Below are 12844 nucleotides of genomic sequence, written 5' to 3'. Positions count from 1 at the left end.
ATTGGCAAAATTTTTGAGCCTGGATGTGATATTTTTAGAGTTCATAAACCACTCCGGGAATATCAATTCAAAATAATGCCAGAATTCTTATAGAGCACCCTCAAAGTTACATATAGTACAGAGAGGAATATCACACCTGTTTTTCTGGACTTGGGGGAGAGGACCAAAAAATGGTATTGATTCAATTGATTCAAATATTTTGGACCCATTTCATCTTTTTTATTTCTATTTTTAATTTTTGATACTTTGGCTTATAAACCTACTTACTCTGAGTCGTGAAGTTAGATCTCGTCGCTTCATGTTCTGTTATTAACAAGAAAATTGTAAGAGGGGATTGCTTGGGACTAAAGCACCTGGTATGTGCATGTCAGCTGTTCTGGTAGCCTTGGTTTTAATTTGCAGGTGTTCTAGGTGCCGTCATGTTCTGGGCTGCTTTTGGAGAATTGAGTTTCAGTCAGGGTCTTTTAAGGTGGGTATAGAATGTTTTCCATTTATCCCATCTCTAAATTATATCTGTTTTAGAAGTTTTGATATTTCTAAGCAATGATAGCCACGTTGTTTTGAGTACTTGCATCTTGCCAGGCATTGTGATTGGTGTGTTATGTGTTCTATCTCATTTACTCACCCTCTGAAGGGTATGTGTTGTTGCTATTCCCATTTTATTGATGAAGAAGTAAAGCCTTGAAGAGTTTAAATATCTCACCTAATAGCTAAACCAATTGTTAATTTGATAACGTTGTGATATGATGACATGAACCTAGATTGTCCAGTTTCAAAAATTTTGTGCTCTTAACAAGTATGCCACCCACTTCCCATGTAGTTAAATATTTTAAACTGTAAAATATTACATAATAACTATCATATTTGTCCTTTAAATCTTTCTGTTAGGCAATCAAAATATGAATAGGAGAATAATGAGCATTTATTTATTATTAGCACTGGCATAATTTTTCAAAACCTCACCAAGTCTATATAATATTTTAACATCTTAAGTAAAAATAAGATAGCTTCATTAATATTACTTCTAATAATTTAATTAGTTAACAACTTGTCTTCATTTCTGTCTCCTTTTTTGGGGGAATTTTTTGTGTTTGTCTCTTTTCTCTAATATCCAGATTGATGTTATTGTTATTGAGAAAGTATATACTCGGCCCTATTCTTGATATTTTATGTGCGTTGCTTAAAGTAGCGTAATAACAGCAAAGTAAATAATGATATAATCGGATTATAACCCAAAGATCAAAATGAATATCCATGAGACTATAACAATATTAGTAAATGATTGAATAAAAATTAAATGGGGGAAAGGGATAAAAATCCTTACAGAATTACAAATAAACTGTGTAATACTTCTTCTCCAGAGGTAAATAATTTTCCTCTCGAGAACTGGTTGCATTTAGTAGTTTGTTTCCAAGGAATAGAGGATGAGATGTGAAAAATGCTAACTTTATAGTAGAGAAGTGGTAGACTAACCTTATTAACCAAGTAATCAAGGTTGAAATCACTAGTGATACGTCATGGCGATGTCATGTCGTGACGATGTGTGTTGCTTCACCTCAGTGGAGTTTTCCCCACAAGTCATAACTTCAGTGTAATCACAAGGAATCTTCAGACAAACCAAAACTGAAGGACATTCTACACAATACTTGACCATTGTTCTTCAAGAATGTCATGGTTATAAAAAACCAAGAAAGAGTGAGAAACCGTCTCAGATAGGAGACTGAAGAGGCATGATGACTAACTGCAATCTGGGCTCCTGTCATGAAACAAAGACATGAGTAAAACAAAACAAAGCAAAAAGACTGGTGAATTGCAAATAAGTCTTTAGTTTAGTTAATAGTATTGTACCAGTGTTGATTTCTTAGTTTTGACAAATATGCCAAGGTTATATAAGATGTTAACATTGGAGGAAGTTGGGTGAAGAGTATATAGGGGTTCTGTGTACTGTCTTTGCACCTTTTATGTAAACCTAAACTTTTTCCAAAGTGAGAAGTTTTTGTCTTTTCTTTTAAATCCAGCTTTATAGGGTGGTTGTACCAACCACATTTTGTGCCAAGAATCAGAGATGGCAGTTGATGCACAGATAATTGAATGTACAGGACTAGGAATCAGCCACAGGTCTCTGAACCTTCTGACACATCTGGTCATTTCCTGAAATACATTTTTCTCTTTGGAAATGAGTTACATTAAAAGTTCTTCAACTGGTTTTATTGAATAGTAATTTTTGGTTGGCACTCTTCCCTATGACAAGTCTGAATTTGAGAAGTGCTTACCAGTTTTAAGCATACTGCATTCTCATACCTGGGTAACTCCCACTTTTGTCTTTAATTTTTGTGGAGACATTCTGGTGCAACAGCTGTTTTAGTTCCACTTCATTCAGATTATTAAGGGATTTTTTGGGGGGTGGGGGTTTCAGCAGTAATTACTCAAAAATTTCCCAGAATCACATTTTTAAATTATAACTTTCATTTATACTTTGGGGACTAAAATAGTTTCCTTGACAATTAATATCTTGCTCAGAGAATATGTTTTTTCTACTGATGGTGTTGAAAAGAAGGATTTAATTTTTAGAAGTTTGGGCCATCAGTTTCTTTACGTTAAATGCTTCCTGTGTGGAGATGGAATTCTCCAGAAAAGTTATTATTGTATGAGAGGCAATACGTAGGATGGGATTATGATAAGTGAAAATGAACATTTTCAAAAATGTATCTGTGGAGATGGTTTACCTGAGGGAGCAATTTCACAATTAAGGGGAGAACTTTAAGAAAGCTAAATTGTCGACTGTACCTAGGGACTTCACGGAAATTAGCCAGTTCTGCTAATCCACCCCGTTATTGAAGTTACGATTATGAACTGAAAAGTCTAAGAAGGAAATGCTAATATTTACATATATATAACTAGCTAGTTATATATGGTGCAAATTTCACGATTTACAAATTTTTGTAATTTCTTTGAATATATATATACACACACACACACACACACACACACACACACACACACAAAATGTTGTTTTAAAATTAAGGTGAAAAATAGATAGATAAATGTAAGATTTGTTGCGTATTTAGAAAATGTGTAAGACTCGATATTTTGAAATTAGGCAACTACTGTAAATATTTTACATGCTCTCCCCCATCCCTAGCATCTGTTCCCTTCTTCTCTTTGTATACTATGCAAATTGCTTCCAATGCAAATGCTACTGTTATTTAGTTTTGAGATACAAACATGTACAGTTCTGTGTTTTGGAAAGAAAATGAAATATGGATGGGTATTTGTTGCCTTTAAGATAAGACATAGGTAACACTTTGTAAAATATTTTCAAATTGTTTCATATTTAAATTTACTTTTCAAAGTCAAGCCCAACATTAGTCAAATGTTGCTCTTTATCTTTTTCATGGTTTTAGAAAATGAGCCACGTTCTTCAAAATGTAATCTGACATGAAGTATTTATATTTTGTGTTTTCCTCATACCTTTCCGCTTGGTTGAAGGTCGCCCATTTTCTCTATTCCTGACATTTTCTGATTGTGGAATGCTTATGGCTATAGGACAGTTAAATGGTCATGTTGGTTTTTATGAAATACTGTGCAAGAAATAAAATGGGAGCTGTTGTTATTGCTGCTTCCCTTTTAGCTCTGTTCCTTCCCTCACTTCTCAGAGTCCAGATGGAGCTAACAATTTTGTAATTTGGCGAAATATTAAATTTACCTTGCCATCTACATCCTCCCCACCACCTTATGTTTGTTTCCTTCCTTCCGATACGGGAGATGATCCTTGTTATACCTGGCAAGAGATCATTGTAATTTAAAACAATTTTAAAACAGACGTTTTGCTCATGATTATTCCTTAAGACTATGTAGTATTTATTAAAGAACCAACCATCTTTAGTGTGAATATAATTTGTGATTCGAGATTATGTAATGGCTTTGCCCTACTTTATCTACAAGATCTCAGGAGATAGTTTCCTGTGGGAGGGGATCACTGTGCAGGAATGGCTGGATATCAGAACTTACCAGGTAAACTACAGTTCCTGGTTAGAGTGGGAGTGAGAGGTTTCTATTACTCAGAAATTGGACATTGAAAGTGGGTAATTATAACCATGGGAACCGGTTAGTCATCCTGATCTCCACGGAACATTTGTCATAACTTCTCTGACCCCATGTCTTCTTTCAGACATTAAGAGGTTAACCTGGATGTTCTCTAGGTTTTTCCTTTCAGCTTTAAAAGTCTGTATCTAAAGTTTTTCATGGCATTCTGAACTGTGGAAGTGGGTTAGGGACAACTGGGGAAATTGGTTCAAATAAGTAGCCTGAATGAGGCTGAGTTTTGCTGATCTCTCTCTTCTTCGTGGATTTCGTGGGCTGTCCCAAGAGCAGATCTGGGGGTTCAGAGAAATCTGCCTTCTGATGCTCACCTCTGGAGACATCATGGCCTTTGTAAAGCGACCTGCTCCTGTGAGAGATTTGACCAACCTTTTCTCCTATCAGATCCCTTTATGCTCAGAGCTGGATGCAGATCCACATTCTGGGGTTTACTTCTCTTGTCTGATAGGAAGCCTGGTAGCCAGGTACTGGCCAGTGGGAGGTATGTGAGACAAAACCACAATGCTACGCTTCTGGTTTTGTCAGCATTATCAACCTCAAAGATTTGCTGTATGACAGGAAACTTATTTGCAAAATTAATCATAATTCTCAAGTTATAATTCTCAAATAATACATATATGTTAAAGAGAGTTCCAGTGTGATTTTTATTTTCTGGCATATTGAACATGCTTGAGTTTTCCATTGATCTAAATGTAATTCTGTGGCCTAGAAGCGATTGAGCATGTATCGTAAAGACTGGAAAAGACATGAGTTCAGACATTTAGTTCAGATTTTTCAGGCCAGAATGAGTTTTAGGAATTATGTACCCTTAACATTTCAAAGGAAAAAAAACTAATAAAACTTGATGTACATGCTAGAAGATTTTATTTTGTACATTAATAAAAGGAAAATTTGCTTGGGTAAAGTACTGATTCTTGTTCAAAACTTAAACTCACTTTGTAAAGGAGATTAAGATAGAGATTTAAAAATAAAATATTTATTATGGAATTTGAGCTACAGAGATACTATAATAATAAATGTTTTATCATTCAAGATCTCAGGATTTTGACCCTTTCATTTAAAAATTTTTAAAAAGTGACAATGTTAGTATAGTCCATGTCTCTTGCTGCACATTCTATCGCACTTTAGTAGACTACGTGTCTGTTACTAATAGATATAGTCTACTAATAGACAAATTTTGTTTTGACAAAAATGTACGGATGTTCTCATTTCCTCTTTGTCTTGTCATAGTTCTGCTCAGAAGTAGAAACAAATTTATAAACACTCTGTCCTTTGTCTCTTCCATTCTCATTAATAATGATTAAGAATGTGGAAGAAAGCAACTATGGAGAATGAAAGTGAGACGTGTGCACGTACCAGTGTTTATGCTTATTCACAACAGGAATTACAGCCAATATGGAAATTGCTTGACCTCAGCTCAACATTAGGCATTACATGTAGGACATTGTTCACTGTGGATTTAAAATAATGCTTTTCAGTTTATTATACTTCAAAATAGCCATGTGTGTAGGATAAACAGTGATAAACATTGCATTTGGATTAAAATCCTGTTTGTTTTTATAAATGTCTTAAGAGGCATTGGTTTAAATGGATAGGGACTGTCTCACTTTCTGCCTTTTTTTACGTGTTGGTTATCAAACCTGTATTGTTTTGTGTGAGTTGATTTATCCGCCCCTCCCACCGCCCCATATCCCTCCCCTCATCTTGTTCTCATTTATTATCTAGAGATGATTTAAAAGTCAGAAAAATACATAGACAACAATCCTATTTACAGACCATTTTATAGTTGTTATCTTCTCCTAAGCTTTAGTCTTGGCATTGCTTCCAAGGTTGTGCTCTGGTGTAGCCATTAAAAGGCACAAAAGATAAACTCTGGCCCCAGAGAGGGAAGTGGGTCTGCTACATTGACTTATTATGATTACTGATGATTTCAGCAAACTTCGTGTAATTAAAAAAAATTGTCCTTAGCCATAGTTACTATTTTCACTTTAGTCTCATAATATCAGGTTAGACATCCTGAAAATGTTTCTTTGTTTTTCTGTATCCTTTCTTTGGTAAATAATAAAGTAGAAAACTGGATTCTTCTCTTTGACCACAATCAAAAAGTTGAAAAATACTATAAATTTAAAGTCCGAAAACCACATGTGAATATTTTAAAGCATAGGATGCATAGAGGATGTAAAAGTGAAATTTATATGCATCGCGTATTTAGTATTTCAAAATATAACACAATGCCTATTGATATTTTAAAAAGTGTTTGGAATTTTTACATTAAAACAGTGAAAAGGTACCTGAGTTTCCTATGCTAATATAGAAATATCCATTACTTCTGTAATGTTCAAGGAATATTCCTATATTTCTGCAACATAGGGTGTGAGCTTGCCAAGAAATCTGACCATCAGCTAAATAGCTGTTTCTGAGAGATAAAGCCTTGGAGCTGCAGCTTAGCATGCCAGGAATAAGCTTCTATCCCAAGGTATTGGTGGGTTCTGTGTGATTTTTATTGAATTGTAATTGGCTTGGGGAGGGTTGAGAGGGGAGAGAGGACAGTTACTGTCCCTACCCTGAAAGAGATTTATTCCGTAACCAGGGTACTGCTACCAGGGAGCAGTGAATTAATATGCATTTCTCAGCCTGGGTGGCTTTTGACACCTGATGATGTGGCAGTACATTTAGATGATAAGAAAAATCCCTGATCACAGCAGGAACATCTGTTTTTTTCTGGCAAGAGGAAAAGTTTCTTACCCAGCAGCAAAGCCGAGTGGCTGTTTGGGGCAGCCTCATAAGTGGAGGATTAATGTTATAATTAAAAAAGAAAAAAAAGTATTTCCTTATGGTATTTTTCTTAAATAATCTTTTCGATAAAGTACTGACTTTACTGTAATAAATTATTTTTTTCATTAGCAAATTTAGTGATCTTTAGGATTTTGCGTACTGGTACTACTGATAGATTTTTATAAGTCTAAAGAAAAAGGTTTGTATTTTTGCTTTGAAGTTTACCAACATAAAAATTGGAGGCATTAATTTGATCATAGAATAAAATCAATTTAAAATCACATTCTTCAATTTATTATAAATACCGCTCTAACTTGTTGCAAAAATATTAATGGCAGAAAATTTGCTGGTTTTGTTTTCTGTGTAGGTTATGAAATATAGGTTTTACAAATATATTTAACTTAAAAAATTTGACTTTTTTTTGTAGTTTAGTTTGATCCTTGAAAAATGAAGATAGTCTTACATAGGCATAGTTGAGACTATCATATTTTAAAAATCATTTACACTAAAAGAAATGTTTCCAAATTGAAAAAAGGTACTGTATACATTTTAATTAGAAACAAGCATATATTGTGAAGTAAAAAATATATTGCATGTCATGGTGTTTATTAATGCACTCACATTGTAAGTACAGAATTACATCTTTATAGAACTATGTTCTCCATATGTACTTGATTTAAGCTTTGGACAAAATTATCAGCAAGATCATAGCTGAAATGCTAGTAATACCTGAATGATGCTATCAACAAAATAATGGATATGTTGCATAGCGATTAATAACAATGTATCTTAGAAATTCTTCACTTACCTTACAGTGACTGAAGATTACTGCAATTTACTTTTCACACATCACAAATAAATTAGTATATGAACTCATTATTGACTTTACCATAACACTGCTGAATTAGGAAAACATTTTTGTTATGAGGGGTTAATGTCAGTTTTACTTTTCTTATCAATTAACTTCTTAGAGTTGATTCTAAGAATATAAAATTGTATTATAGTATTTTTCAAGTAGAGTTCCAAAGGACTGACCTTTTGATCTGTGGCCCTTCATTTATATGATTACCCTGTGGTGGCCTCCTCCATGAATTACATATCATAATTGATGTACATGGATAAATGTCACACTTCTTTTTAGATGCAATTTGAAATCACATTTTCCACAGTCATTGCATACTGTAGGTGTGCCATTACATTGAAATAGGCATATAACAATGGTATACATCTTTTAGTATAAATTTAAAAGTACAATTACTACTTTTTAGTCAGAATACATTTTCACTGGTTTATCTTTTTACCTTTTAAATCATTCCCTTATCAATTTTTAAAAAAGATTTATTGGGGAATATTGGAGTACAGTGTGTTTCTCCAGGGCCCATCAGCTCCAAGTCAAGTCTTTGTCCTTCAGTCTGGTTGTGGAGGGCGCAGCTCAGCTCCAAGTCCAGGTGCTGTTTTCAATCTTTAGTTGTAGGGGGCACAGCCCACCATCCCATGGTGGGAATTGAACCGGCAACCCTCTTGTTCAGAGCTTGCGCTCTAACCAACTGAGCCATCCGGCCGTCCCCTTTATTAATGTTTAAAACAACTTATGAAGCATTCTTTTCAAGTGTTGGTCTTCTGAAACCGTGTGAAAATAGGAAACATATGTAATATTCCAGACAAACCCATGTACACTGGTGTGGGCCACTGAGGTCAGTGCTTGGCTTTGAAGGTGAACGCTGAGCTGCCGCCCAAGTTTCCCTGTAATAATGGAAATCGCAATTTTAAAAATTAAACTGAATTTAAAGTTAGAACTATAGCTAGAAGTACAAGTAGACTATAGTGGTAAAAAAATAGCATGGTATTATTAATTCTGTTGAGAATAGGGAGTGCTTCTTAGAGAAAGCAGCCTTTGAACTGGGTGTTGAAGAATGATACGTAGTTTTACAGAAGAAAGGTTCTTTCTTGGGAGTTGAGGCCCACAAAGATCATGAGTGAAGGTGAAGCGGTGTGTGGCCCAATAAGCACAGTTGTCTGCAGGTTCCCCATGTCACCTACAGTGCTTGTCCCAGGTGTGATGTTACCTAACATACATGGTAGAAAAATCTGCGGGAAGCCGCCGAGATCGTTGTTGGAGAAGATAAGCCACGCCAGGTCGTTAGAAGGGTGCTGTGATTCAGCTGAGAGACAAGTTGGTCCCGAACTAGGGTGATGGCCAGACTGTAAAATGTGGGCAGAGAACAGTGGGTTACCAAGATCTAGCGACTGTGGGGATTAGAGAGGGAAGAAAGAGGTGAGGAGGATTATGTCTGTTTTTCAGAAGGGTGCCAGAATTGATGAGTTTTCATTTTGGATCTATTGATTTTTGAGGTATCTTTGTGACACTGTGTTGGAGATTTAGATCATGAATTCAGGAAAAAGTTTAGCGTTGGTGACCTGTGCCTCGAAGTTTTCCAGAAGGAGGCTTTGAAATTGGACATTTTTGTGAGCTTGCGCAGTGAGACAATAGTAAGCAGTCCATAGATAGAGTCAGCGAGAGCCATTTAAGGGAAGAGGAATAGTGACAGAGATTCAAAAGAAATCAAAGGGAAATAACAGTAACTTCTCGACACCAAGAAAAGTGAGAATTTTGTGGCATCTGGTTTCTTCATTTTTAAGATTTTTCCCTTTTGCATGTGGTATTAGGTTACTGTCCATTTTACTATCCACTTTTTACTTATCAGTTTCAGCATCTTTGCCTGAATGAATTATTTCATTAGGAGTTGAAAATGGAGATTTAAAAAATGTTATTAATTATTCTGTTTTTACTACTTGGCATTTTTCTGAAAATACAGGCTTCTCCTCACCTACTGCCACTATGAGCTTCTTTGAAATACAGTTTTTATTGAGAAACAGAATAGATGTTTAATATCTTTTGTTTAATTATTCACTTTCAAAGAGTTGGTGTAGTAATTGCCTTCGAAGTGGAAAATGAATAGAAAAGCCTGGTCCCTACCCAGTGGTAGTTAGCCCCAAGATTCTTGACATAAAAACTCCACCTGTGTTTCTCCACACTTCCAATCCTTCTCTTCGTGGACATTTAAAGTTCTGTTATTAATACATTTATCTAACATTTTTTAATTGAATTTCTTGTCAGTAAGTTTTATGGACTATCATGTGAAACAGATAGTTTTGCTTTGTTCTGAAGTTATGTTCAAGTCTTAAGGAGGATCTCTTAGTATTTGGAGATACAGTGAACTTTGGTTTCTCCATTTGCTTCATTTTTTTTTCTTTAGATTTTGTTTCCGTCCTCTGCTTATTTTACAGTGTAGACATTCCTATGTGCAAGGTCAGTCCCGAATCCTCGGGCCTGGAGCGGCATCTGAATCTTACCAGCATTTCTCCCACACTTGTGTTATGCTCCGTGACAGCATTCTTCAGCTGCACTAACCAGAAATACAGTTTTCCTAGTAAAAAGTACTTGCTGCTAATGTTTAGTACTACTGTTGAGTTTTAAAAGTTTATTTTTTGTAGGTTAATTAAAAAAATACTTATAGAGTTTCATGCTAAAGTTAATAATGGTAAATATTTATAGATTAAAAATTTTTTTTTCGTATGTCACAGTGTTGACAGAGGTCCAAGACTATCAATTCATTTTTAAGTTTTATTCTCTGATGGAATTCATGAAGGAACAAAAGGCAATATCCTGGTCTATTGCTAAGGTCTATACAACAGAAACCTGTTATATTACACTTCCGTGTTTCTATGTTTGTATTTGCTGCTCATGGTCTAAGTAATGAAGAATCAGAATCAATCATGTGTATAATATGTAGCCAGACTACCTTTAGCACAATTAGTAAGGAGGATGTTTTGCTACTTCTCATAAAGTGGGACACTGATGTAAGTGGGTTGAAGTGAGGTTAACATTTTTAATTTGTTCTTGTATGAGATTCATTTTAGTTACTGAGCTAAAATGTTTGAGTGTCCTACCTTTGAATTCCTAGCCTTCTCATTTTTTTTCTGAACATTGAAATTAAGTTTTATAGTTCCAAAGCCAAAGGAAGTTATTTTAAGTTATTATTTAAAAGAAACACCCAGTATCATTTGGTTGCCCTGGGATATATTAAATAAACATTTATTAACTAGGTTTTTGTGGAAAGCTATCACTTGTCATAAGCATGTTGGGGTGAATAATTATGTGTATTATGTACCATGTATTGAGATAAATTAATTTTTTTTCTTTACTTGATATTTGAATTAATGCAGCCCAGAGGGTTTTAAGTGTCTTGCCCAAAGTCATAAAACTACCAAGATTTAAATAAGGAGCAATTCATTAGTCTTCCTTGTTTTAAACATGTTTGGTAAATTATAGAAACTACTCACAATATTATGTTCTAAGACTGGAAAGAAGAAGAAAAGAGAAAATGCCACGATTGAGAGATAGTGAATGTGTTGTGTGGAAATACTTTTTGTTTTCTGGTGCATATACTTGGCCTGGGATGTTGATGGGACGGAGTGCAGAGTTACCTTGATTTGTCTTCTTGTGGACATAGGTTGTGGCTACTTCCATGCTCCATCCCTGGTCCTAGGCAAGTGACCCCATTTCTGAGGTCTAATCTGGATGAAATGTCCTTAGTCAGCTATTTTGTATAAACTAGTAAAAATAAATATGTAGAATCATTTTTCTGCTACATTTGACAAACCAGGTACATCATGAATTTGCAAGGTCTGGAGTTTTACAAGACAACTTTTTGTTTCTTTTTTAATAGAAAGATGAAAACTACAGAAGCCTCCCTCGGGATACCAGTAACTGGTCGAACCAGTTCCAGAGAGACAATGCTCGCTCGTCTCTGAGTGCCAGTCACCCAATGGTGGACAAGTGGCTGGAGAAGCAAGAACAGGTAACATAAATGAATCCTTACACACGCATCATTGGTGTAACTTCGTAGTCCATACCCCAAAATATGTTCCCTCCCTTACAATGATGATTAAAGGTAAATTAGTCTAACAGACTTTAGTTAAATAATAGGCTCTATGTTGGAGTTTGTCTAACATTAATCAGGAATATTTATGTGGTGGCCCCTGACCAAAGATTTCTCGTAAGCAGTTACGAATATTTGCTATCGATTCTGAATCACGACTTCAGGGCATGTTATGTGGCTAAGGCATAGAGAGATGTTTAGCAGAGAATAATGCAGTTTATGAGTAGACTTTCAAGACTATTCGTGGGTTCTTCTCTTCATTCATAGGCAGTGAGTCAAAGGATCTGAAGAGGCAAATTAAAATTTTCTGTTACACCTGACTTCACGTTATAAGAGAAATATATGCCATAGTATTGATTCATAATTTAGATTGTTTGTCAGGTTTGGGGACGTATCCTTTCATAAGTGTCAAGGACCTATTTTTTTAGGTTTATACATCTTTAGAATTGTTTAGTTCACTCTGCATGGTAGCCATCTACAATTCATAAACTCAGAATAGTTTTCTACTGAGTATAAATCACGGCTTCCTGTCTTGGGAAGAATGACTGTGCAAAGTTGTTACATCACTGTTAGAGAGGCTTTCTCTTCATGTGAAGACAGAATTTCTCCGGTAAGTTTTGATGTATAAAAAATAAATTCTTCCAGTATTACTTTTTAAGGTCTTCATTATATATTGTTAGTCACAGTGTTTTCTTTGTATGGCAATGCCAGTGTTTTCTTTACAGTTTTAATAGTTTTGATATTAAAAATCCACTTTTTGGTTATTTCATTACTTATTTTCTTAAAATGTAGATACGGATGGAAAACTAGTGGAGTACTCAGTGAGAATGTTCTGTTGTTTATCTGTCCCAGTAATTTCTAAAATTATTAATAATTATATTGCCTAGATACTGGAATAGCTATTTTTCAATTTAGATTAATAATGTCAATGGAAAATACCGGAAGTGTTTTACTTAATCTCAATCTATGTTTTATAGCATAAACCTTCTGAAATAATTTTGTGTATGTGAGGTGTTCGAATATGA

At 34.8% G+C, this 12844-nt stretch overlaps 1 protein-coding gene across 17 annotated transcripts in view; it reads left to right on the top strand.

The window, feature by feature from the left end:
• Positions 1–12844, top strand: part of PARD3 (par-3 family cell polarity regulator) — a 613392-nt gene that overhangs the window by 284283 nt on the left and 316265 nt on the right. For all 17 annotated transcript variants that reach the window (XM_074324700.2, XM_074324705.2, XM_074324703.2 and 14 more), the window contains one exon: positions 11607–11738. In XM_074324700.2, the coding sequence (XP_074180801.2) occupies positions 11607–11738 (132 nt within the window). The remainder of the gene's footprint in view (positions 1–11606; positions 11739–12844) is intronic.

Source organism: Rhinolophus sinicus, chromosome 1 (genome assembly GCF_057876585.1).
Source record: "Rhinolophus sinicus isolate RSI-liver-muscle chromosome 1, RSI-T2T, whole genome shotgun sequence".
In the NCBI taxonomy this organism is placed as follows: Eukaryota; Metazoa; Chordata; class Mammalia; order Chiroptera; family Rhinolophidae; genus Rhinolophus; species Rhinolophus sinicus.
The sequence above is the reverse complement of the archived record's forward strand: the minus strand, read 5'-3'. Positions and strand labels throughout refer to the sequence as shown.